Below are 26982 nucleotides of genomic sequence, written 5' to 3'. Positions count from 1 at the left end.
CAGTGTTTCCTTCTACCCTTTTAAATTGGGAAGGTCCAATCTGAAAAGACTAAAAGTGGCCTTGTTAGGGTAGAAACCATTCTAAAGTTCATGATGACTCTTTTAACTTCTGGTTATTTTAAAAGTTAGGTCAACCTCTGTGAATTTATGTTTTGGAAATCTAAGTCAGGAACGTCTGATTCTAATGTGGAGAAAGTCAGAATTTAATTTCCTGAGTGCTCAAGACACTGAGTATTCTGTAGATTTGAAATGCTGAAAGTCAGATTTCCTAAATCCTGTGGTCAGTATTTTGTTCTAGAAAGACAAAATCGGGAGAGCAGAATCATTGAAGGATAGTTGGGTGGTTCACAGTAGGGTCTAGAACTCCAGCAATATGTAGTTTTTCACCTTTGGTAACAAAGTATTGTTTACAGAGTTTTCTCATATTTCTGTTATAGAAATGCAGCCAAGAGTTAGAATTCTCCTCTTTTTGCCTTTACCTCAAAGGAACAGGTGTAACTTTGGTAGGGAAAGATTGAAGAGATTGAAGGATTTCATTTCTGACAAAAGATTTCCTCTTAATCACAGGTTATCTGTTAGGATGAGGTAAAAAGACAGCTTTGCAGAAGTAGATCTGTAGAGCTGTAACAATTGCCTGCCAGTGGAAGCTTAGAAAAATAAGTTGTTTCATTCTTTCCTGTTCCTTTCAGAGAAACTAGTTTTCTCAGGTAGTGAGATTGTTAGATTGAAATGAACTTGGAAAGCATCTCAAAACTTGCCTTTAAATGCTTTTATGTTTTATGCAAAATGTGATTGCATATATCCATGTAAATGTGAACTAAATATTTCTGACAGTTTTCTTACTGATGTCCTTGTAACGTGACAGTTATTTCATGTGAAGGTACTCAACTTTTACTTCCTTTTCTAGATCTTGAGAAGTATGCTGTACAGAGGTTCTGAGGTTATGCGTGAAGTTGCATGGGTTATTTTTGATGAAATTCACTACATGAGAGATACAGGTATCCTCTATGTGCTATTTCTCTTCTCAGATCTTTGTATTTTTTCTCCAAGAACAATTTATTTTTATTTTGAAGTATTTAATCTTGTATCTTTAAAAATCTTTCATTTTTGTATAAGTAATTCATAATTTATTTCTTACTTATATATTATTTCTTTTACTTCCTTCCTATTTATATACTTATGTGTTGTAGTTTGTACATTTTTAGCCAAAGCAGAAACTACTTTGAGAGCATTTGATATGCCCCACTTGTTTAGAGACTTGTTTTATTTTTTGTCTTATTTTGTTTTTAAGCCTGCTGTTCTTTGGCTTCAGGGATGAGAAACATACTTTGATCACATAAATGTCCTGTATATCTTTCCATTTTCAGAACGTGGTGTGGTTTGGGAAGAGACTATTATTTTGCTTCCTGATAACGTACATTATGTGTTCCTTTCTGCAACTATTCCAAATGCCCGTCAGTTTGCTGAATGGATATGCCATCTTCACAAACAGGTTATATTTCTGATAATACCTGTATTACCAGCTGTACCTCTATGCTTTTTGTCTTGTGGCATAAAACTGTTTGGTTGATAACTGGACCTCTGAGTATCTTTCTAGTAATTTTAGTGCTTATAGGTGATAGTATAGATCACTCTTGGCTTCTCTAGCTGTGTTCCTGCTATTGCTTCTGCATGGCAGCATTAGAGCTGTTTCTTAATGTTTATTTTCCACAATTCTTTAGGCACCTGCCTGATTTCAGCATTCTGAGTTAAGAAACATAGTAAACATACAGTGATTTTCTGAGGGCTGGTAGAGAAGAGATTATTGGGAGAATTCATCTGAGGAGCTGTGTAAAGGGCCATGTAGAAATCAAAAGCAAAGCTTAAATCCATGGGGAAATACTATGTATGCTTGCAAAGAAGTGAGAAAAGTATTAAGACATCGATCCTGTCCTGTAACCTTTAGGTTTTCAATTCTGTTCTGTTTTTTTCTAAGACGTGCTTCTGTAGCAAAGACTTGGTGAATTGGAACTGGGGAATTTGTTATCAACAAGTGGTTGGTCCAATTTTAAGAATATCCTGGAGATTAATCTTATATTGTTTGTGATGGAGGGAATGTAATATAAAAGATACCTGTTTAAGGGGAGCACAAAACCTTGACTTCGTGCTGCATTAGATTGTGGGGTTTTAAAATGCAGATTTATGTAATATTTACTGTTTTAAAGAAAGTTTGTGTTTTTGTTTTTTTTTTTTCCTAAAGAAACCTTCTCAATGCATCGAAACTTTAGGTGAAAGTTTACTGTGAGTTTTTCTTAGGTGTTTCAATAATACTTCAGGCTGTTTTTTCAAAATACAAATTAACAGTTTTCTCTTTAATTTTAGAAGATGTTAATATTTCAAGTCTGTCTAATAATGTTGAAAGAAATACTGTCTATCTTTACTTTTTGTGTTTATTAGAAAGAATTTTTGTAGCTAATTTGTGTTCTAAAATATTTGCAAAGTTTCATTTTCTTAAGCAATGTCATTTGTGCAAATTTCTTATTCAGGAAAGAAAATTTATTATCTTAGTTTCTGAAAGCCTTACTTTCTGGTTTTTACCAAGTTGCATTTTAGTAGTAATGTATTGGATTTTCCATCAAGCAAGTGATACGACAATGCAATTAAAAAATTAATAAATATAAAATATTGTATTTATGTGAATTCTTTCTTTATAGCCTTGCCATGTGATTTATACTGACTATCGACCCACTCCACTGCAGCATTATATATTTCCAGCAGGAGGAGATGGACTCCATCTGGTTGTTGATGAAAATGTAAGGAATGCTCAATTTGTCTGAAAGATTGTTTTCCTCATATAATGGTTAAAAGCTTGAGCTCTTGCAAGATTTGGATAGGCTGTATAAAAGATGTTTTTGTTAAAATTAAGTACAAGTGAGTAATGGTGATCTCTGAATTGCTTTTAGATTTTTGGAGTCTTACACAAGAAATTGATTTTATTAGCTAATGTCATGCAGTCAGCTGAGTAATACTTGCCTGAGATCTTCTTAAGTGCCCACATCCTTGCTTGTTTTATGAAATGTATGCTGCTTTCTGTAAGTCTGCAAAGTAATTGATGTTCCTGGTACTGTTTCTCACTCAAAAGAAAACACAGTGGCATGTAAATGTGACTTTAGTCAAGAGAGCAACATATTTTTGTTTCTTTAGGTGTTTTTGAATTAAAAACTTGTTTAAAATTTATCATTAGTTTGCTCAACAGTTGCTTATGCCATAAGTTGGGCAGTGTAGTTCAATGTGGATATTCCTAAAAGTTAGTTTTGGTACTGTGTCATTCAGCAGGTCTGGCACAATGGGTAGCATGGTGGATAGAACAATGAGAAGCAGCTGCAGAGACACACCAGTGTAATTCTAAGCTGTGACACTGACCTAGTAAACTCTTGATAAGAGCTTATGCATTGTTTTTGTCCTTTTACCTGTGTATATAGGGGTAATGGTATTGCGTCTGCAAAGCACCAAGTATTTTTGAGTGGGCTGTGTAAATAACTATTTACAAAGGTTGTGTTTTACATCTAGGGAGATTTCAGAGAAGATAATTTTAATACGGCAATGCAAGTGCTTAGAGATGCAGGAGACTTAGCAAAAGGGGATCAGAAAGGCAGGAAAGGAGGAACAAAAGGTGAGTTTGAACCCATTCTGAGGTAATTTTTGTGTTTTTTTTTTTCAAAGTTCTGTGCAAGTTGTGCTTGTGTCTCAATTACTCCATAAGATATTTTTATTGTAAAATTTAATTTAAATTAATACAATCTTTCTGCAGGTCCTTCAAATGTTTTTAAGATTGTGAAGATGATCATGGAGAGGAATTTCCAACCTGTGATTATTTTCAGCTTCAGTAAGAAAGACTGTGAAGCCTATGCACTTCAGATGACAAAGTTAGATTTCAATACAGGTACAGATATATCCAACTGAATTCTATTCACAGATGTAGTTCAGTGTGAAATGCTACTTTTCCTGTTGAATGTTCTGTGTAAAACTAAAAGGAAAATACGTACTGCTTTTTTCATTTACTATGCTGGTACCTCAAGCTGTATTCAGTAGAAAGGTATTGGTGCACAGAGTACTTGGTCATCACAATGTCAAACTGTTAATTGATTTTAAACTCTATTTTTTGTTCCTGTATGCCATTTATTGTAATAATAACACAAGAGTTCCTAGAAAAATCTGTCTATAATGGGATAAGACTGATCATAAAAAAGTATTTCTCAAAATTTTCATGTTACATTCATTAAAAAAATAGTATACTCTAAGTCCAAACAACTGTATAACAAACCACTAGACTGTTCTTTCTCAACAATGCAATCCAGTTTTCTTTATTTCCTTCTTCCCCTTGCTTCTCAAAGTAAAAACCAAAAGGTAAACAAAGAAGACTTGTTTCATCTTGGACTAAGACCAAGCTTTGCAAATAAATTTAAGCTCATTGCTTCTTCAAAATATAAGGAGTTTTAAGAAAAATAAGGAATTCTTTGTAAATCAATGTGCTGGTCCATGTTTGTGAGCTGTTCAGGGTTCTTGCTTACTCCAGTCTTTGCACGTTTTGGTTTAGTGTGGCAGAATAATGCAGGTGTTTCTGTGAGAAAATTTAAAGATATGTAAATGCCAAGGTGCATTTTCATGTTTTCTTCAGAATCACACCTTTGAATGTATATTCTTGATACTCATACTACTTAGTTGAAGGAGTGTAAACTTTGGGAGTTAACAGGGAAGAACCTCAGTGTCGATGTAGACAGAGACTAGTAGGTGAAAGAGGAACAGGGGAGATTTATGAAATAGCCCATAAGACTGATAAATCCCAAGCTTAGAAGTAGCTTATGTTTGGACTGCTCTGAAAAGCTTGTTCTAGTTTTCTTTTTCCTGATCATCTGCTTCTGGTTACCATCTGGCTCCTCTAGGCTTATTGAAGTCTTGATCACCTGACCCAGTGTGGGTGATTAGACTTCACAGTATTCCACTCAATTTTTATTAGACACTTTTGTAAATATAAGAATGTGGGATCGCTTTATTTACATCTGGTATTACCCTTTTGCATTTTGTAATAACTTACAAATTGTCTTCTTAGATGAAGAAAAAAAAATGGTTGAAGAAGTCTTCAATAATGCAATTGATTGTCTCTCAGATGAAGACAAAAAGCTTCCTCAGGTGAGTGGAGATTTAAAAGGGTTGTTTTGAATAGAGTTGAATTGCTGCTGTCATGTTTTCTGCAACTTATGAAGCTGTAGGTGTTTTGTAGATGGTACAGAAATTGCAAAACTGGATAATCTCCTCCCCAGGTTTTAGTATCTCCTGCATTGCTTCTTGTCATTATAAAAACGGTGATTAGGATTTCTTCCAGTTGCAATTCCAGCAGATGACGTATATCAGAATTAACAGTGGAGTTCCTACCTCTTGTTTTATTTTTTCCAGTGATGTTTTTAAGTAAGCACAAAGGTTTAGAAAGAAGTCACCTGGGTTAAAGCAGTCTGGAAATAGTTCAAGTGGGAGTGCAGTATGCACTTAGTGGTCGTTGATTGCTGAGGCTTTCAAAAAGTTGCATTGATGCATCTGCAATCTAATTTACTGTATAATGACTAAGCATAGTGATGCTTTCTGATCTTTACAGCTTCTAAGCAGAATATTGCAAGACTGAAGGGGTAGTTATTTTAAATTGGGAAGTAGTGAGTTGCATGAACACTAAGTGCAGTGTTGAGGTTTTACATACAACTTTTAGTAACAAAATGCTAAAATTTGTTTCCTGGTCTTCTTTGTTTCTTCCCAGGTTGAACATGTGCTTCCCCTTCTGAAACGAGGAATTGGTATTCATCATGGTGGTTTGCTTCCTATCTTAAAAGAAACAATAGAAATCCTTTTCTCAGAGGGCCTAATAAAGGTATTTTTCGTGTCAGTCTATAGTTTGTTGTGAATACATGACTAGTAATCCTGAAAATCCAGGAAGTACACTTTAGGTCACAGTGTATGCTAGTATTACAATGGAATTCTACACAGTTGCAGCTGTAGTTTAAGTGTTCTAGATTTTATTCACAGGTATTTGAATTTACAGTGTCTGATTCGTCTTTTCTTCAACTATTTTGTCATGTCTTGCTCCTATATATGAATGTGGACATTTACCAAGCTGACTGTTGGTTGTTCTAAGGACAGATACTCAGAAATACGTAACCTTAGGTGATAGTTGCGGAGGTTTTTTTGGCTAGCTAACTCCTATTTTCTTTTTGCAAACTTGAGTATTGAAATTTATTGCTATTATTGATTAATATAATTTGCACTCTATTATGTTTTCTTTTGGAGTCTTTCACATGGTCCCATCTATATACTTTTCATGCTTACCCAGGGAAAATAAGGGAAAACAGAAAGATGGTTTTGATCCAGTTTAAGTATTGAATATGCTTGTGTTCCCTGTGTTGACTCTACAGTTATATTAAAATCCAGAGAGGTTTTGTGTAGCAATCACTGACTATTTTCATGTTTGCTTGGGATCCTCTTTTTTTGCTTGCTTAAACTTCAGTCTGTTTGTTTAGGCCTTATTTGCAACAGAGACTTTTGCTATGGGAATTAATATGCCGGCCAGAACTGTGCTGTTTACAAGTGCCAGTAAATTTGATGGGAAAGATTTCCGATGGGTAAGTGAGAAAAAGGTTTGGAATAACTGTATTATTTAAACCTTAGTAGGATTAAATTCACTCTTGATGTGTTTACCTCAATGCTTTGTAGAAAGTATATATTTTCTTTAAAAAATCTTTGTCTCTTCCATTTATAGTTAATACACAAATTTTGGAAGATGAGGTTCCTCACGTTATTTATGAGATTTTTTTAATAGATACATCAGAAGGGAATCAAATGCAGGTTAGCCACAGACCCTGGGTTAGGCTAAGACTTCTGCACACCTTTTCCAAAACTCTGAGATCCAGATACTTTATTCTGTATCAGAGAACTCTGAAGAATAAGTGGGCTTCATATCCTATCATAATGATCACTAATTTTAACAGACCCAAGAAAATAGGTCATTTACCTTGGAAGAGTATTGTTTTCTTTCAGCAGTATTTTTTGCATAACTATAAAATTTTAGACCTTAAAACCAGGTATGTGTTTACTTAAAACAAAGATGAGGTCTTGCAAGTCATTGCAGCAAGGCTTTTTAAGGGCCAAGGCTCATCCTTCAAAGCTGGGAAAATTATGGTGAACGGGAGAAGTGACTTGACCTATGTGTTATTAAGTAAACACTGCTTCAATCTTAGTTTGGGCTGTTCAGTCTCACTGTTCCTTCTGATTGTGTGTTTGTGAGATGTGTATGTAAGAATGGGTTACCCTTGAGATAGAAGTTCCACAGAAGTTTCTGCTGAGTTTAGCACTGTTTGCTTAAGTAGTTTTTGAAATCTGACCTAAAGTGAAACTTGGGGTATTGTTAAAAATGCAGTTCCACATATGACAAAACCCGTGTTCTATAACATGTTGAGACGTAGGTAACCAGTTGTAAGCTGTCTGTTGTCCATGTCCTAGTTATTTATAAACCCTTCATTTCAGAAGGCATAGAAGTGCTCTTTATGCAAGTTATTGGTATATTATTGTTACTCTTGAATAATTTGAATGAAATGGTACATAATTTGATGATGATGGAGATGGGTTATCACTATGTTGAAGATCCATTGTATCTCTGCCATGCTCAGCAACCTTCTATTATAAAAGATACCAGTAAAATGGATTTTGTGCTTATTAAAAATGGTGCACCATGATACAGAGTTGTAAGAGCATTAGTTAACTTTTACTGCTGATTTATTTTATTGATAGTCATAGATTTATATTGTTTCATGGTAATTATGACTAATGAAGTCAATCTGTGATAACTCTTTGATAACTTAGATAACTCTTCTTTGCTAATTTTTATACATCATATCACTTACTGTGCAATTGTAACTAGAACATTGTGTTCTTGCTATTTTCTTGATATTTAATTTCTTTTTCTCATTTTATTATAGATATCCTCAGGTGAATACATTCAAATGTCAGGTCGCGCAGGACGCCGAGGTATGGATGACAGAGGAATAGTAATTCTTATGGTGGATGAGAAAATGAGTCCGACAATTGGCAAGCAGCTTTTGAAGGTAGGAGAGACATTTTGTTTCTGTTCTCTCAACAGGATTACGGTATGTGCAAAATTATTCACCTTAGACCAGAAGATCGTGCAGGTAGAAAATGACAATTAAAAGTAGATTTCAGTGAATTCTCGTAGGAGTTTATTGTGAAACAAAATCGGGAGACTAATATCATCCTTATTTGTACAAAAGTAGTATTATTCTTCTTTGTATGAAAGGGCTATCAGGCAGGACAGTATCCTGTATCCTGTTTTTCCAGTGATAGCATTCTGTTTGTTTCTTGCTGACTGTCAGGAGTTTAAGGGTTATGGTGAACAAACCATAACCCTTAAAAATGTTATGAGCTTTCAAAGAGTTACTAAATTCTTGATTCTGTGATGAAATAAAACTTTGTTTATGGACTGTCAGTGATAGAAGAAATGGACAAGGTCATGCAAAAATGAGGTATGTACAATAAAGAAGAGTGAAGTGGCTGTCAGTATGCTAAAATCAGCTGTGGTGAAACTGATGGTCCTTGCTGCAAATGTGAAGTTTGGAAACTAAGGCTGAAAAATTCACTTGTGGTTGGCATTAAATTACAGGGCTTCGCCAAACTGTAATGAGAGTTGTTGCAGATTATCACACTAATACCCTCTTGCTTTATAATTTGAATATGAAATACTGTACTCATTACACTTCTGTTTAAAATCCATGGCAAAACAGCTACAAAGAAATATAATAATCTATTGTGTGAGCTGCCTGTCTCAGGCTGCTTACATTAATTGTGTACACATGCTGAAATTGAAAACTTTGGGAATTACACTGCACTCTGTTCAGGAGCTTGTAGCCTTGGTACAAATAGCAGGTCATTTGTGTTAAAACAGCATTTACAGTATTACTAGACTTATAAATTGAGGGAATCATCCCAAATCAGCATCAAGTTATGTTAACAAAAGGCATGTAGTTGTTGCCAGAAAAAAAGGAGATGCCAATGTTTTGGGGTTTTTTGGCAAATTAAGAACAAGGGGAAAATGGCTGCTGTTAATTATGCAGATGTATATTCTTTGTTGTGTGTCTTGATCTGTCAGTGCTACCTGTTAATCCATAATACATTATATTTGTAAATATGACATTACATGTATCTTCTGTACTTCAAGAAGGTAGTATTTTCCTTCTTAAAGTCAGAATTTTCATGAATGATGCATTTTGGCTAACTAACCAGAAATCAGTAAAATAAATTTCAGAAATATTCATGGTATGGTAGCATTAGGTTTTGTGTTAATTTCTTAGTCTTGATTTGATTTGTGCTTTCTCAGTGGAGTGTACATATATTTATTTCTTCATGTGCACTCTTAATGCATGTATACATCTCTGATGTATGAAGACCAAGTTTGTAAACTGGGCTTTTGTGAGTTTTTGAGTCTATTTAAGAAAACAGGTATTTTTTTGTGTCTTACTTACTTTTAAAAAGGTTTTACACAGTTGTACTTCCTCAGCTGGAAAATAAAGAGCAGGATATACAAAATGAGGGAAGTAATAGAGAATCCTTATATATAGTATTTATAAAAAAGTCCACAAAAAGGTTAATTTATATAAAATAATTGTTCACAGCTTAAGAAAAAATGGTATTTCAAGTGTTTATTTTCATACTTTAAGAGATTATAAGCTCACCCATTCAGAAGGTGTGGTTTTTTTGAAGTTTGAAAATGAAATAGTTTGAGAACTATAGAACTCAATCTGAATGAATTAAGACAGAAAAAGAAATAGTAGATCACTTTGTTTTTGATACTACCTCTGGGGTTTTTGTCTTGATTTTGAGGAAATAGTTAAGAATATTTCCTTCATTGAAACTACAAGACCATCGATTTTCCCCCCTTTTGAATTATAAGGAAATAAATAGGAAAAAGGAAAATGGCTTTTGCTTTCTATGTTACAACTTGCTTGTTCTCCACTGATCTAAATGAATTAATGTGTTTAGTTTTTGACACTACTTCACTTGTGAGAAAAAAATTACTTTTAGATTTTTCTGAAAAAGATCAGAAGTGGCTAAAATGAAAGTATTGATATTTCTGTAATTTCTGTGACTATTTAGCCAATTGCTATGAAGGCAGTAAAAGTAATCTTTTATGAAATAAAAGATACAGCACCAAAAAGAAACCCTTCTTATTTTTCTTCTTAAATACAAAGCATCTAGAGGAATTTACTTGTCAAGCAGGCCAAGGAAATCAATACAGATTGAAATTTCTACTATACTTACAATTCACAGTTGTCATAAGTATGTCTCAGTTAATTTTCCTTACTGATGGTATTTGTTGGTAATCATGGTTGTGCCTAGTGGTAGTGTTCTGCTTTCAGGATAAGGTAAAGATTTATTAGAAAAACTCCAGAAGAAATAAATTAACCTTCTTGAGAATGATAGAACATTTACATTTAACATTTTTGTCATAGCCCTTCAACCCGAATGAGTGTCTGATCCAAATGATTTCCTGAAGATTCTTACAGCATCTAGGAATCTTCTTGTCAGCTGCCTCCTGTCTCAGTCGATGAAGTGGGAGCTTTGAGTGTATTGGTACCAGCAGCATTACTGCAGCTGTGCTGCTTGGCTGTGGCACTGTTCATTGCAACATCGTGTACTGTACTCCAGACTTACATTCAGCATTCCATTAGATGGAGTTCTTACAAGGGAGTTTTGTAAATATTTCTTAGACTCAGTAATGTACATTTGTCTTCTGCAGTGTAACTAGGTTTCTTTGTTTATCCTTGGCATTTACTTGACCACTGAATATTTAGTAAACTGGTGACTTGCATGAATCTATAAACTTAAATGCTTACAAGACTGTTGGGGTAGCTTTCTGAAGATGGTAAATTGTAATTGTATGTTTGCATGATACTAAGAAGTATTTGATAGGAAACTTGTTTTTTTTCCTTACTTAAAGTCTTCAGCTATATTGTGTTAGTTTAGGTAGGTAGTGTAAAGCTTCTTGATGCGAGATAGTCTTTGAAACCAGTGCAGTATCTCTCCAGTTGGAACTTGGCCATGCTAGAAGGATGTATTCCTACAGAGAGAGCTGAGTTACTCAACAGTGGTAATCTGTTACGTCTCTAAAAGACAAAAATCTTGAGCTAATTGTGTTAGCAGAATGGATGATTGTACTCTGAAAGAAAATGTGCTACGTAAATACGTTTTTGAACTTTGAATTGGAGCCTGTCAGTGCTTTGCATTTACTTACTCCATCACAAAAGAAGATAGATGGACTGAAAAATTCAAAGAAAACATAGAATCATCAAGGCTGGAAGAGACCTTTAAGATCACCAAGTCCAACTGTCAACCCAGCATTTACCAGTGCAAGCCCTAAACCACTAAACCATATTACCCAATGCTAGACACCTCTAAAACACCTCCAGGGATGGTGACTCCTCCACCTCCTGGGCAACCTGTTCAGTGCCTGACCACCCTAACAGTGAAAAATTTTTTTCTAATATCTAATCTGAATATCTCCCGTCTCAGCTTAAGGCTATTTCCTTGGGTCTTCTCCCTGTAGGCACAGTAGAAGATACTGGACCCCACCTTACTAACAACCTCCTTTCAGGAAGTTGTAGAGGGCAGTGAGGAATCCTCTGAGCCTCCACTTCTCCAGGATAAACTATCCCCCAGCTCCCTCAGGTGTTCCTCAGAAGATGTGATCTCTACATGCTTGATGTACCTTGTTGTTTTCTGGATGTGGTCCAACACTTTAAAGTCCTTTTTGAAGTTTCGAGCTCAGAGCTGAACACAGGATTCATCAATGCCAATCCTTTCCCCAGTCCTGCTGGCTACACTGTCTCTGATACAGGAATGCATTTGTCTGCCAAAGTAAAAAATACATTAATATGCTTTCTTGTCTTTTGAGTATTGAACATAAAGTGCTCCAATGCCAAGCTGTAGGAGATGCTCCACTAGCTACATCTAGTTCCTTGGCAGGGCCTTCATTTTATAGAGCTGGCTGCACTGGCCTTATTTGGCCTGTATGCTGCTACTAGAAGTCTCTTTGCATTTTATTTTGATTCTTAAATTGTTTTACTGTGCCAGGCAAATGAGCATGAGGGAAATTCAGGTAGTTCAGTAGTTTTCTTTGCAAACATCAGCTTAGCCTGCCATCTTAATTACACTATGGTACTTTGGTTTGACTCAGAAGTTATTTCTAGGGGGGGGGGAAGCCTCAGGAGTTGAGAAATTTACCAAATCCTACATCCGGAGAAAATACTTCAGTTGGCAGTTGGCACTAATACTTGTTGGAAAAGACATTGCAAAATCTGAAGTAATAAATTGTCACTAGGTTTGAGGACAGTAAAATGTTCTAAAGTTTTGATGTAGATGAGGATCACAAACATGTATTTTGCATACTTCATAAAATGTATTTAGATGAAAAAAATTTAATGTGAAATAATTGTTTTTACTGTAAACTGCCAACATTTTCTTATCCCTATGAAGCATGCATTGCAGGAATTTTCCAGGCTTTCAGGAACCCTGGATTCAGGAAGGTACTTAATTTCCAACCTTAATTTAAAAGCCTTAAAGTCAACAAGATTCCGGTATGAAATCGCAGAGATCAGGGAAATGGATAATCGACCACCTTTGTGAACAGGGTCACAGTTTTGTATATGATTATGCAAGTCAACAGATGGAAAAGAACAGCAAATAGCTGTTCTTGCTGATGTTTGCAAACAAAATGTAGGAAAATGGGGTGCATCAAGTGGTGTGTAAAATGGTTTTTCATTTTTGAACTTCACCTCAGGACTTTCAAGAGCCTGTAGGACTAAGCTAATGGGTTTTATTTATTAATTGTGGTTGTTGCTTTAATACCACAAAATACTTCAAGTTTTATTAGTTCAGTCTGTGAAAAGCAATTTTCCTCCAGATTTTTGGAAAATTTACTTTGTTAAGCTCATCGCTATGAATGTGAGTGCATTTTGGCTGAGATAGATTATTTACTTTGCCTTCTTAAAACAAAAAGGGTAGGTTTGAGATGAACAGATGACAAAAGTACTTTTTAAAATTTATTTTTATATAAACATTTTATAGAAGTAGGTAGTCTTTGCTAGTGCACACTTTTCCTTTAAGTTAAAACATACTGGATATTTACTGAAATTATAAAAAGTGTTGTAAAATAAATACATCACTGTCCTGATACCTGTAGTGGTTAATCTGTTGAAAATGTCAGCTATCTTCTTCTTGAACATAGAGATGCCATTTGCTTTTTCCATAAGCAAGGAGGAGACCAGAACTTGGAGTTAACAGCCTGAAGTAGAATTAATGATGGTTACAACAGTAGCCTACTGTATTAGAGAGGGTAAATGGCTGCAAATTTCCGTCATTCACAACTAAGGTGAGAAGGTGGTATTTGCAGGCCAGAGAAACAGTTAGGTTGTTTTCCTTTTAAGTCTCTTGTTACAACTGGAGCATTTGTTGAATCCCAGCCCGAGGTATTTTCACCAAAGTCTGCTGAAACAGAATTTTGTCACCCACATTGGCTTCTATTTGTGCTTGTGTAACTGGTTTGGGGCAAAGCAGTGAGCCAGATTGGTAGTAAATTTGTGCTTGAAATAGCTGTTTACCATTGTTAGTTAAAAACAGCCTCACCAAAGAGTTTTTTAATTGGTTTTGCAGTTGTGCTAATGTAGTTCAGGGTAATTTTGCTATCAGTGTAATTGCACGGGGTTTTTTTTGTTTCTGAGAGAGCACTGAATATTCATGTGGTTATTTTATTACTAAAATATATATGGAAAAGAGGTGTTTCTGTGTATTATAGACATATTAAGCAGTTACTTGCATTTTTATTTAATAAGGCTTTTAATAGAAGTCTGTAATGATGACTGTTACAGGCAGCTAAGTATACATATTTTCCCTTTATGACAAAAAAAAGAAAGGGAAAGATATTTTAATTATCAGTTTATTCTGTTATTTGCTCTTTTTGTAAAGTGTTATTTCCTTTCTGGAAACTCATTGATTCAGTTTATTTCTGGAAGCACTGATAAACAAATGAAACTATCACTGAACCAAAATAATGTATGTCCTATATTGCATGTAATTTCATCATTATGAAAGATATTTAATCTTGCTTTGCAAATTAATTTGTTTCAGACTGTATTTGCCATTTGATGTTCCCATGATAGGCTGGGGAGCAAGAAAGTTATGTGCAGAATTTGTTCCTCTTCATGGGAACTGATTTTAAAATGTAAATATTTTTCTCATGCTGTAACAGAACAGAGGGAGTAACCCTTTCCAAATGTATGTCTTGCTCAACACTACATGCCCTTGTGCAGCAGTGGCTACTCACATCTCTAGTTAGACAAGGCTTCCAAGTCTTGACAATAATTAAAAATAAAGGAAAAAATACTGTTTGTATCAATTCCATGCACTAATCTTCTTCATCTCAATCTTTATAGCTTTTTAGTTTATGTGGGCAAAAAATGGTCGTACCGTTAAATACAGAAGCCCCTGTTGGATTGTATGGTTGTGTTAAGAGGGGGATCTGCTCTGAAATTATTAGCAGTTGAACGGAGAACACTGTATAGCAGCTATAGTTTTCAGATACTCTTCCCTTTTTTTTTTTTTTTTAGCTTTTGACTAAATTATTACTGTAGTGAATTGTTTATTGTTAGACTCCTGATTTTTTAACATTATTAGCTTAATCCAGTCATTCTTCCCCGTACATCTAGTAACCCACATCTTAGAAAACTGAAAAGGATGATTTGTTAAGTTAGGTTATAGTTTTTTGAGAAGTGGTTGCAAGTGCAAAAGGGATAATTGATTTCTGAGAATTTTAGTTTATACATGCAGACTGTTCTCATGGACCCAGGCAGTTGTCGTCCAGAGGATTGGACAAGCTTGCAAAGTTATTCTGCTTTCTAAAAATTATTAAAAAAAAATATCTAGTTAGATTTTTGAGATGAGGGGGACTGTCCTCTCTGAAGGAATGAGAGGCAGGATTACTTGCAGAAAGGAGGCTGAAGAAATGGTATGGTAATTCTTCAACAGTAGTAAGTCACAGAGGCAGTGTATGTTTGAAAGTGACTTCTTGATACCTGTTCAAGGCAATTTTTCTCATCAACTCTTTTTGCAGCTCTGATACAGTCAGGCTTTTTGCTTGAGCTTCTGCAGTGAGTGGTTGGTGGTTCTTCATTTGTCTAATATGGAGCTTTTTCTACAGAGACAAGGGCAAGGCCTACCCAGAGACTGAGAGGTATTGAGGCAGATGATGGTGTGGCCTTAACTTTCTGACGAGAAGGTTGATTTATTTTGGCAGGATGGCCTCTGGTAGAGGATGAACTACGTGCTTCACAGTATTTTTAAGTAAATAAAGTCAGTAGTCTGGGAGTCAGTGGCAAAAGGATTGAGCAGACAGGTTTCAAGAGGAGAAACATTTTCTCTATGATGGTTAAGTTAAAACTGATTTATGTCTTACTGTATCTTGGCAATAAGCAAAATCCAGCATAGCTGAACACTTCCTACTGTGAAAACTTTTTGAAAGTAAGTTAGGAAGGAAGAGCCTACCTTTTCCATCCCATCCTTTCTCCCCTCCTGTTACTTGCTTCTCTCCACCACGTGTATCTGACAGGTGACTTTAGGTAAGCACTAACTGTCTCTTCAGTAATCATGACTGTCTGTAGTATTTGCCATAAAAGGCTGATTGGGCTACTCATTCCTTGAATGTACTTACTATAAAAGAGCAACTGCATTTTGGTATAATGTTTTATAATGCAGTTGCAAAATCTGGATGTTGCTGCTAAGTAAATGAAGCAAGGGCATACACATGATTGCTCCCTGTTAGGTGTGAGTCTGCTGATAGCCTGGGGTGGTAGGTAAAGACTAATGCATGCTGCAGAATTGCTGGGTGTGCTGAAGGTGTAATACAATAGAGCTAGTGTGGTCATACTTCCTTCATTGGAATAAGTAGCAGTTTCAATCTTCAGACAAAATAAGCTTCTCAGAACTCTTGATTTCAAGTGTATTGCTTAGAGAACACTAAGAAGACAGGAATTTCTGAAACTTGGAGAGAGATGTGTTTATGAGATGATGGAACAGGAAAAATTAACCATTTTTGACCATAGAGGATTTTTATTTTAACAGCTGTATCTTAATAGAATGCTCATACTTTCAAATTGTAAAATGCTGATCATGTGTTTAAAATAAAACTTGCCACGTCAGTAACTGGCTCAAACATCACCTTTCAAGTAAGTCTGCTTATAGAATCTCTGAAATAATTGGATTTTTTGGTTTGTTTTTAAGTCACTCCTTTGTAGTTCAACTCTGCTATTTTTTAGAAAAGGTCTTTAAAGTGAATCTGTAGGAATTGTTTGGTCTTTCTTGGCATGTTCTGTGTCTATATTGTAATTGTATTAAGTTCTTTGTTTTCTTGCTTAAAGATCACATTGAAGTGGGAATGTGACACAGTTCTGTTCTTTGAAATAGTTTATAACCTTGCAACCACACAAGTGAAGGTTTTCCCTCCAAGATGCCAGGAAAGGAAAGAGGATTTGTTTCACAGTGTGATCAGAGCAGTGACACAACAGCTTTTTGCCAAAGCTCTAGTGCCTGTAGCCAGCTGCTGAGTGTACTCCAGTTTCTTTAGCTGATGCCTGACTGGAGCAGTGGACATTGCAGTAGGAAAGAATCTGAGCACTGATAGCTGACACTGGCATAATTGCTGTGCCATTCTTTAGTAAATGCCATTCTTTAAATGGTATTTTTTCTTACAGAGAGGCAAGCGTTTTAGGGAGTGATAGTTTCTCTTTCTTAGAATAAATAATATATTTAGAAAAATGGGCAGGAGGTTGGTACATACATAATCCTTTCAGGTAAAAAAAAAAAGCTACACTACATGTTGGTTAGCATCAGCAAGAGAAGTTCTGTCATCTTTATTTGATATATCACATCAGAGGCATCTGTGGAAACCTGAGCACTGCAGCTCAGACTGTTGATGTTGTAATTAGTGATGCATTTCTGTTAGTAGAAACCCATCTGTGGTAATTTCAGAATTGACGGTATTAAGTTTAAATACACATTTCATGGTCTAATTTAAGAGGTGCTTCTGCTCTGAGTTGCATCACTAGAGGTGAAAAGCTAGATGTATATTTATGATCCACTCAGAGATATAATCTAGAATGACTCAATGAGTGACCATGGTAAGCAAAACATTATAACATGATTTATCCAAAACTTATTTTACATGTATTTGTACTGGTACTTTCGTAGTATAAACATAGGCTAAAAGCTTTTCTGTAACAGCTGTGTTCCCTTCGGAGACAAAATAATCAGGCAGAGAGTAGGATTCTAGCATTTGTAACATAATCTCATAAAGCTCTGTCTCCCTTAAAGCAAATGGGGTTACAGTGTTCTTAAATCTTGTACATGTGAAGGAGTTTTAAGTTCAAACTGCCTCTTACTAAGTCTTATATCAGAGTAGCAATGGATGTAGGGTCGGAAATCCTGACAGTACCTTTAAATTTGAAAGAAAAATGTGTCTGTTGTAATATTGTCATTTAAAGTCTAGTACACTTAGTTTGATCTGGAAAACCACTGGATTTGAATTTCAGCATTTGTATATATAAACAAATAATCAGTTAATTTTTTTTAATAGCCAGTGATTTTTTTTTTTTTTTTAATTAGGCCTGACAAGGAAGTATCTTTGCTGATACAGAAAAGAAATAAATTAGTTGCAAGAAGATATAGTTAGGTTTAGGTAAAGCAATTTTTGAGCTATAAAAGATGCAGAGTTGCATGTTTTCTAGTGTCAGCCTTTCAGAGCTTCTAAAATGTCTGATAGAATATGGGGAACTTTAACAATCATATAGTTGCATAAAATCTATCTTGAAACATCCTTATTTTCTTGGTGCATTTTAGGTGTTATTTAAAATATTTAATCATAGCTAAATTTGCTCCTTGTTGAAATGACTATTCTTGTTTAGTAAATCTTATATTTCGTATATACATTATTTTAAAAGAATGAGAGCTCTAAGACCATTACAAGCTGTTGCCCATTGTCTTTTATTATAGTTTCAGTTTAGATTTCACTTGCAATTTTATTCCTTGTCATGTGTTGTTTGTGGATGGCTTCAAACATCTAGTACAATTTTTAGCAGACATTGCTATTTTTATATCCTTGCCTTTTTCAACATTTTTTATAAGTCCAGCCCTCTTAGAGTCTCTGGGAAATTCTGTTTTGCAAAACACCAAAATTGCACCTATCTTCTATTCAGTAATCCACAGAGTTTAATTTTTTAAATTCTCTTCAACACTTAATTTTATTATATTGTTGGAGATTAGTGTATTTCAGGAATCAAGGAGGTGTGATAATCCCTGTACTTGTTAACACCTTTGAAGAGCTCTGAAATACTTGTGAGATCCATCTTGGTTTTATAAAAAGCCTATTTATGTTGCTGTTCTGTGGTATTCTCTCAATCTGTCTGTTGCTTCTGTTTTCCATTCCTGTAGTTGCACACAGATTGCGATTTTTGTACTTCACAGCTCCTGAACTTCCCTTGTATCCTTTCTGAAGGACTATCAGATGCCTGTTCCTTTGATACTAGTGCTGCTTGGATGAAAGGTTATGCCCCACACTCAGGCAGTTTTGTGCTGCAGAAGTGTTGGATCATTCTCATCTGATTTCAGTGATTTGGTGTATCAGGATGGCTTTCTGTGCTGTCATTTAAGTGAGAGATAATTGCTCAGGCTTGTCCTTGCTTGGAGAGGCTGTGTCTTCAGCTCTTCTAGATCTTGTTTGGACCCTGCTTAAGTGTTTTATTTGTTCTTTGAATGACTGGTTGTTTCAGTCCATGTCAATTAAATGTTTGCTCCTTTATGATAACAAGGTTGTCATCTTTGGTAGGACGTAGTAACAGCCAATGATAAATCAGACCAAAGATTCATTTACTTTGTCCACTACCCCTTTTTGACAGAGAATGGTAGTAGACATTCTTAAAAAATAAGAATGGGTAAAGAAGGTAATGGTTCCCTGCAATGCTTTCTCAGCATCTTTTCTTCTTAGATTAATCAAAATACCTCTGCATACTACATTGTAAAAAAAAAAAAAAATTAATAGAATCTCAGAATGGTGAGGGTTGCAAGGGACCTGTGGTAGTCACCTGTTCCAAAACCATGGCTCTCTCAGGGCCGTCTAGAGCAGGGTGCCAATGACCACGTCCAGAGGAGAGTTCACAACTTCTCTCAAGCTACATACGAATTACATTAATTTTATAATGAGACATAATTCAACTTAAAGAATTTGCAGATTGCCTATTGTTGAACAAAGTTCCCTAGATAGCAATGTAGTCAGTGGGTCTTAAGACTTGCAAATAAATTGTTATTTTCAGTGTTAAAATAATGGATTGCTTTAAATAGTTAGGTAACTATTACTAGTTAAGATAATAGAATCCCAAGTGTAAACTACAGAAAACATCTAAATTTTTCACCTGGACTTTTCATTCAAATATAATTTATAATATCCTAGCTGTGATAAGTATCTAGACAGTACAAATACTTATACATCTTAGCATAATAAAATTGCCCAGGATTTTAGGCAACATGTAATTTAAATTCCAGACAAGTTGTACAATTCATCAAAACAGCTCCTCATATGAAATACTGCATCATGATTTATCCAATGTGTTTTTATATGCTTCAATTAATATTTTTTTTCAAATGGAAAATGCTCTTGTATCTTTTTCAGGGTTCAGCTGATCCCTTAAACAGTGCGTTCCACCTGACATACAACATGGTATTGAACTTACTTCGAGTAGAGGAAATTAACCCTGAATACATGTTAGAAAAATCATTTTATCAGTTCCAACATTACAGAACTATTCCAGAAATAGTGGAAAGTGAGTATTGCTGTGTGTTCTCTCATGAGGAGGTATAATATATGGCTAGGCTGGGTAGTTGGACTTTATCACGCTCATAGGAGTTTTTACATGTGCAGTTTTTGTCTTCCCTGCCAGCAGTTGCCGCTGCACCATTTGTTGCCATGCTATAGTTTAAGTAATTTCTTCTTGTTCTTGGGACCTATACTGGTATGCACCATAAGTTTATGAAGAGAGCCTTCCATTTTGAGTCAGACAGGAATGATTGTCAAATTGCTAAACTATAGGGTGGGAAGAAGGGAAAGCAATTTTAAAATTTCCGTGGCTCATTTGAGATGTAGGGGTGAAAAATCTCAGGGAAGAAAAGTCTTCCACCTCTTAATACCTTTGTACAAGCTGTAAAAAGAACTTAACCACACTGCATTCAGAGTAGTGTAAGTAAGAAGTGTTTAATTATACTGCAAGGAAAAATTGAGAGAGATCTGTATTCTGAGCCATGATCCTTGAATAGTGAGTTTTCATGACCAAAGTCCAATCTGGAGATTTCAGCCAGTGTTTGAGTGAGGCCTCTTTCAAAACTTATTCCAAGACAATCTTAAGAACATGTGAGGTAATTATGATTATTGAACAGTTCATCTGCTTGTTTGTTAATTGAACGTTAAGAGAGAAAATATATGTGTGTGTAACTTTGATAGCTAAGCAGAGGGAGGGTTTCAGTTACCTTTCTTGGTAGTTTGCAGGTGTAGTAGTAGTTATATATAGTATTTATTTCCTTCTTTTATTTCCCTGTTCCAGTTGGCATCCCTAGATCTTGATTCTGTCATTCCAGCATTACTGTTTAAATAGAAAAATGAGGCTGGAGAACATTTTTCATGGATCTTGCACTGTTTCAGTTTGGGCACCATACTGGACATTATAATTTTGTAATAATTTCAGCTGCTATTAAAAACACAAAGTAGAGAATTGGCTACTTAGACTAAGGAAGAAAGTATGCCATGAGTATGCATAGATGGCTTTTTTCTTGTAAAAATTGGCAGGCAAAAATAAGGAGCACTTCCCTGAGTTATCTCTCGTCCCAGTGAAGTGGGATTTCCCAGCCACTTATGAGCCTTCAAAATAGCATGGAAGACAATGAGTTGGTAGAGAGGAAGACATGAGTTGGTAGAGATTTCTTATTATCTGTTCTCTGTTTTTGCTGCTGGTGGTAATACCAGAATAAGAAAATGAATAATACTGCTTAGAATAAAAACTGATTCACCAAAATAAGGTATAAAAATACTGGAGGAAGAAAATACTGATTTTCAAGTGGTATATCAGGGCCTAAAACAAGTTAGCAAGGGCATCTTCTAACAACTCTGCTCTTGTTGAAACACATATTTTTATACGGTGTCTTTGGGCAATCTGCATTCTGTAGGAGGAGTTAAAAAGCGGTGGTAAGCATTGAAATAAATACCTTTGTACAAAATCATTGCAAGTTTTAATGTTACTTCCGTGCTAACCTAGATCAGTTATTCCTGGATAATTGGGTATTGAGCCTTTTCCAGTTTCTCAAGCTTCTTTATTTTAAGAAAATAATAGTGGTATTTAATTCTCTATAAATGTAATTCGGTGGACAAGTTTACAGATTTCTAGCTTTCCAGAGAACAGGTTATTGTAAGTAAAAAGTTAGTACTAAAAGTAGTCACAAAATATTAGTCAAGGAGATGTGACAGTGAAATGCTGATTCCTCATTCTGTGTGAAGCTATTAATTTCTATGAGATTTTACTTCTGTTTGTAGGAGTCAATAATTTGGAAGCACAGTACAACAAAATTGTCATACCCAATGAAGAAAATGTAGTGATATACTACAGAATCCGCCAGCAGCTTGCAAAACTGGGTAAAGATATTGAAGAGTACATTCACAAACCAAAGTACTGCTTGCCCTTTCTACAGCCAGGAAGACTGGTAAAGGTAGTTTGATTTTTGTTTTATTTTTAATTTCTACCTATTCGTGAAATTTGCAAGGTTCATTTGTGTCTGCCACTTTTATCATCTTGAAAAATAACACATCACACTAAGCACCAATTTTGACTTGTGTTCCTTTCCTTAACATTCAGTAATGCATTAAAAGAAATACTGTTTTCATGAATAATAGTAGTCCATGACTACTGTAAATATCAAAAAATATAAAAAGTTTTGCTCGCTAGGATGTTATTATATATGTTATGTTGTCTTGTAATATTTGCAGGTGAAGAATGAAGGTGATGACTATGGATGGGGAGTGGTTGTTAATTTCTCTAAGAAATCAAATGTTAAGGTAAAGTACACATTCTCTCCATTACCAAAATATATACCTGACTGTTTTTTCTGAAAATAAGATAAAACTCCTATTTCGTTATAGTTCTCAAAGGCAAAAAAAAAATCCTTTTTCCCTAATTTACAAAAAGCTCTGAACTTCTTGAAGTGAAAGTTTAAATAAATAAAGCCATAGAAGATGGAGAAGTCTCCAAGTGTTGTGTTCAGTTTTTAAGGTCAGATGTATTTGTGGAGGAAGTGCTTGCTTTAACATAGCACTGAAAATGTTTCAAACTAAGTTGTTTCTGAGACACTACCAGTGCTAATTTAAGCTGTCAGTGAGAAAGATACTGTTTTGCTTTCTCTGAGAAGTCTATGGAAGCCTTAAGTGAAGGCTGAGAACAGTGGGAGACTGACATTTAGCTCTATGAGAAAGATTATCTTAAACTGGGAAATTGTGCCTTGAGTCCTAAATTAGTGTGTGAGACATGGAATTGTTTGTCCTCTGAGACATTGCCATAGAGTTGGAAAATTAAAATACAAAGAGAGAAAAACAATAGAAATGGATCTGAGGGCATTTGGAAGAAAAGACAGAGGGCAGTGATGCAATAGAAGCCAGACTTTCAGAGATGCATTTTCACAGTTGTTCTCTGCATAACCCATAAATGCTGTGTTGGTCTCCCTTTCAGAAATGTTTTTACCAGCTCCTCTACTTTGTAAATGAAAACCTAAGTTAAAACCATATTTTTCTGTGGTAGCATCTTTGCTATAACTTCATCAGGAGACCATTGGCTTTATTTGCTTGTTCTAAATGCAGACTTGTCTTTAAGTTCTGGTGGTGCCTGTTCATTGTGGCACCTTTTGATGCTTTTCTAATATATATTCATTAAAGAGGAAATGAGAAAAAATGTGTTCATACAGAACTTACTAAAAGAGATATTGTTTTGTTTTCTATCTTCCTTTTGAAAGTCGTATTTCTTTCTTTTTTCAAGTTGAAAAGCTGGGCTGTTACTGCTGTTGCTAAAATCTTTGCCTGTAGATTACTTTTCTCATAGAGACACACAAGTAATAAACTAGATTGCTCCATAGTCCCAGCTTTTCTCTGTAAAATTGCCGACTTCTGTGTCATTTGGAGGCATTTCTTCTATCTGTGTCATATTTTATTCACATGTATAATTTGCCTTCCCTATCTCGCCTGTCTCACTGTTGTATAAACCTTTGGGTTTGAATATTAGCTTTGAAATTATGGTCTGTTTTGCAAGAGATAGATGCGGCTCCAGCAGCACTTTTTTCATTAAGTCATTCTAGCAGCTGGGTTGAATTTTTCCTTCTGAGCATGTGGAAAGAATGACAATAGGTGCTGGAAACTAAGGAACAAACTTAAAGCTATGTAACTTTTAAAGTCAGTATGAAAAGACTAGTTTCTGTGAGTAGAGGCAAAACAAATTACTTGGAAGAAGTTGTTTACCCATTTTAGTGTCTATTCCATGCATTTTTGTCTTCAGACACAGATGTCATTCCCTATTATTATTTAAAGTATACATGTGTACTTAGTACTGGAAGGATATTACTTATGCTGTATCTTGAAACCTTCATCCACTTATAAACTGAACAGTTCTTTAGTTTTGCATTTAGGAATTATGTTGAATTCAGTTTATATTACTAGTTTACTTGCAAACTTTTCTTTCCTATAGCAGAGTTTCTAATTAAATCCTTTTTCTAATGAGAAATCCATGTAATTAATAATGAGTTTGGGTTATATGTCTGTATTTTGCATAATACTCCTTGTTCTTTGAACTGCAAAAGCAAATGCATGAGTCATGTCAGTTATGTTTATTATTAATTGAGTAGATGCTTTTCAACCATAATTTCACAAATCAGTGTTCCACAAAACTGCCAATACAAATAGCACTTTCCTATCTACTGTTGTTCAGAATTGAATTTATCTCAAGCAGAGGTGCTTGCTCTATATTCTACATTATAGTAGGCAGCAGAATAACTATGTCCTTTGATATTCATAAAAAACCCAAATCTTTTTAAATGAGGCATTTTCTTTCCACTGGACTATGCCAGCAGTAAGGTAGTAATACTCTTGTCCTGTTGATAGTCAATATTATCTGATCCCTCATTCCACACATGAAATTTTTGTCTCTTAGAAATTACTGATACCAACATTTGAGATGCTGCAATTCTATCTTCCCTATTTAGATTGTTATAATCCTTGTATAGTTATAATGTTTACTATATAAACATCTGTTTTAGTGCTGTGTCGTGGTCATGGAATTTTCAGTAAGTTTGATGTTACTAATCTGGGATTCTGAATTCATTTCTTATACTATATTTCTTGGTTCCTGACATAACCATCTTTCTTGTCTTAATTTGCTTCCAAGCACTTGAAGTAAGATGTTTCAGGGGAAATCTAAAATCCTAAGAATTCAACTAAACTTGCAGTACTCTGCCAGAAAGAGCTTAATTTTGTCATTGAAACATGTGAATTGATGCAGCATGAATTAGTCATTTGAACTTGATATGACAGAAAAGTCTGTGGCTAACAAGTGTTTTAAGGATTCTAGTCTCCTCTTATTGTTGCCTACAGAAACGTGTCTGTTGCTGTTCAAGGGTTTAGTACATAGGCTGTTGTAGAAAACCTATGGAAGGATGCAGCTGTCTCTTGCCACAGATACAGGCTGTTATACTTGAAAGATTTTTCTGTGGTCTTTGTTGTGCATGAAAACTTGAACTTGCAAAACTGCAAGTGAAAGAGGTCCCCTAAATTTTGTTTAGGGTTTGGTTTGGTTTTTTTTTGGGTTTTTTTTTTTTTTTTTTTTGTTTGTTTTTTTTTTTTTTTTGTTTGTTTGTTTCAAATGCAAAGTTCAGTACTGCTAGCATGATGCAAATATGCATTACAGTTTTAAAACATACTGGCTTACTTTGAATGAATTACATATAGAAGAAAATGCAGATGCACCTAAAGCTTCAAGCAGACTTTAGGCTACTCTGGCAAGGGAGGATGAGGGAGGGTAATTTTTCCAGTTGGGTTTTTTCTGTGGGAGGGATCTTGCAATCTGTTCACCAGTGTGGGTTTTCTGAATGTGCTGCAACACTGAGCTGATGCTCTGTAAGAGACATAACTCATTTTATACCTTGGAGAAAACCTGCATTTTTCATTCATTCCTGCTTGTATTTTAAAATAGCTGCTACAGACCTGTTATTTTTCTGTAACCTCAACAGCCCAGTTCTGGTGAATTGGACCCACTCTATGTAGTTGAAGTGCTCCTGCACTGCAGCAAAGACAGTTTGAAAAATTCTGCTACTGAGTCTGCAAAGCCAGCCAGACCTGATGAGAGAGGAGAGATGCAGGTTTGTTGCATGTGTTTATTCTCAGTAGTTCCTTATAAACTTCCCAAATCTTCATTTCCATACCATTTACAAACTATGCTGAAAGGGGGACTGATGTGTTTAAGGAAGAGAGGGAATCTGTAACCTAACTCTGCCTTCTTAATAAATTAAAGTAATACAATTTTTAGTAGTAGTGTTTGACAGATGCTTTCTTAAAGCAGTATTTTATCTCTGGGAACAGAAATCCTTCTTTATTTCTTAAAATTTTTAAGACTGGAAAAGATTTTCAGGATCATTGAGTCCAACTCTTGAACACCAGCTTGTCACCTAAATCATAGCACAAAGTACTAGATCCAGTTGTTTCTTGAACCCTTCCAGGGATGGTGGCTCTACCACCTCTCTGGACAGCTTTGCAAAACTCTCTAATTCTAAAATACAATTAATTTTCTTTTATTGAAAATATTTGTACTATTTAAAATTTTCAGTTTGAAACCCTGTATCAAGACAAATGGTTGCAGTTTTCAGATCAGTGGCAGTTCAATTTTTCTGCAGGATTTTTTCTCAAAAACTCCATTTAAACCTTGGAGTTTAATGCAGCACCGATTCTTTGTGGTGTCATAATGGTGCTCATACTTAAGAAGATGTATTTTCTGGCTTGATATTTTCTGCTGGTAGCATTCTTAGTTATGTGTATGACAATAATTTGCGTGGTTTGGATCAGAAGAGGTATTCCAGCAAGTAAGGTGTAAGGTAATAGCAAAGCTGTTGTTTTGTTTTTGCTTGTAGTCTTTCTCCAGCTGCAAATGCATTCATAATTTTTGGACAACTACTTTTCTTCTTTATGAATACTTTAGGTCATTAGCCATATTTTCTTGTTTTCTAATATGCCTTTACCCACTACTATGTCCTTGAGCACTATGTTTTCCTTTTCCCGTGAAAAAGTTTTGCTTTGGACGAGTAGTAAGAGATATGGGATTTTTTTACTGATTTATGAGTTACTACATTCTCTTTGATAGGTTGTTCCTGTTTTGGTGCATCTTGTGTCAGCTATCAGCAGTGTCCGACTGTACATACCTAAAGACTTGAGGCCTATTGATAACAGACAAAGTGTGTTAAAATCTGTACAGGTAAGTTCCACTAGGCTGTGTAAGCATTCTGCGCTGATTAGTGAGGTACTCTTGAACCCGAGGCAACTTGTTCTAAGTAAATTTGTGTAAAGTTTCTATCACATCTGAAGCCTTATTCTTTAAAGGGGTTGGAAGCCACAATGCATGTCAATTGTATCTCCTTGTCAAGTCATTTTAGACTGATTTTGAAAACTGCTGAACCACCACATAACTTACATTACAACCTGCTGTGTGTCTCTAGTTATACCAGCTTATTTATAAAGTGCAGTTTATTTTGCTGGTACTAATCTTAAAAAAATTTTCTTTCATT

The 26982-nt window shown here is 35.1% G+C and overlaps 1 protein-coding gene across 3 annotated transcripts in view; it reads left to right on the top strand.

Moving 5' to 3' along the window:
- Positions 1–26982, top strand: part of MTREX (Mtr4 exosome RNA helicase) — a 40818-nt gene that overhangs the window by 5248 nt on the left and 8588 nt on the right. For 2 of the 3 annotated variants that reach the window (XR_009934125.1, XM_062512602.1), the window contains exons 7-20: positions 908–998; positions 1368–1492; positions 2694–2792; positions 3550–3652; positions 3791–3922; positions 5090–5169; positions 5786–5896; positions 6543–6644; positions 7998–8123; positions 19802–19952; positions 21710–21882; positions 22160–22228; positions 25438–25566; positions 26562–26672. Coding sequence is in view for 2 of the 3 variants with exons in the window: in XM_062512602.1 (XP_062368586.1) it covers positions 908–998; positions 1368–1492; positions 2694–2792; positions 3550–3652; positions 3791–3922; positions 5090–5169; positions 5786–5896; positions 6543–6644; positions 7998–8123; positions 19802–19952; positions 21710–21882; positions 22160–22228; positions 25438–25566; positions 26562–26672 (1602 nt within the window). In the remaining variant the exon portion in view is untranslated. The remainder of the gene's footprint in view (positions 1–907; positions 999–1367; positions 1493–2693; positions 2793–3549; positions 3653–3790; positions 3923–5089; positions 5170–5785; positions 5897–6542; positions 6645–7997; positions 8124–19801; positions 19953–21709; positions 21883–22159; positions 22229–25437; positions 25567–26561; positions 26673–26982) is intronic. The other variant, XM_062512603.1, reaches the window with a different exon arrangement.

This window comes from Cinclus cinclus, chromosome Z (assembly GCF_963662255.1).
Source record: "Cinclus cinclus chromosome Z, bCinCin1.1, whole genome shotgun sequence".
In the NCBI taxonomy this organism is placed as follows: domain Eukaryota; kingdom Metazoa; phylum Chordata; class Aves; order Passeriformes; family Cinclidae; genus Cinclus; species Cinclus cinclus.
This window is presented reverse-complemented; position numbering and strand designations above follow the sequence as displayed.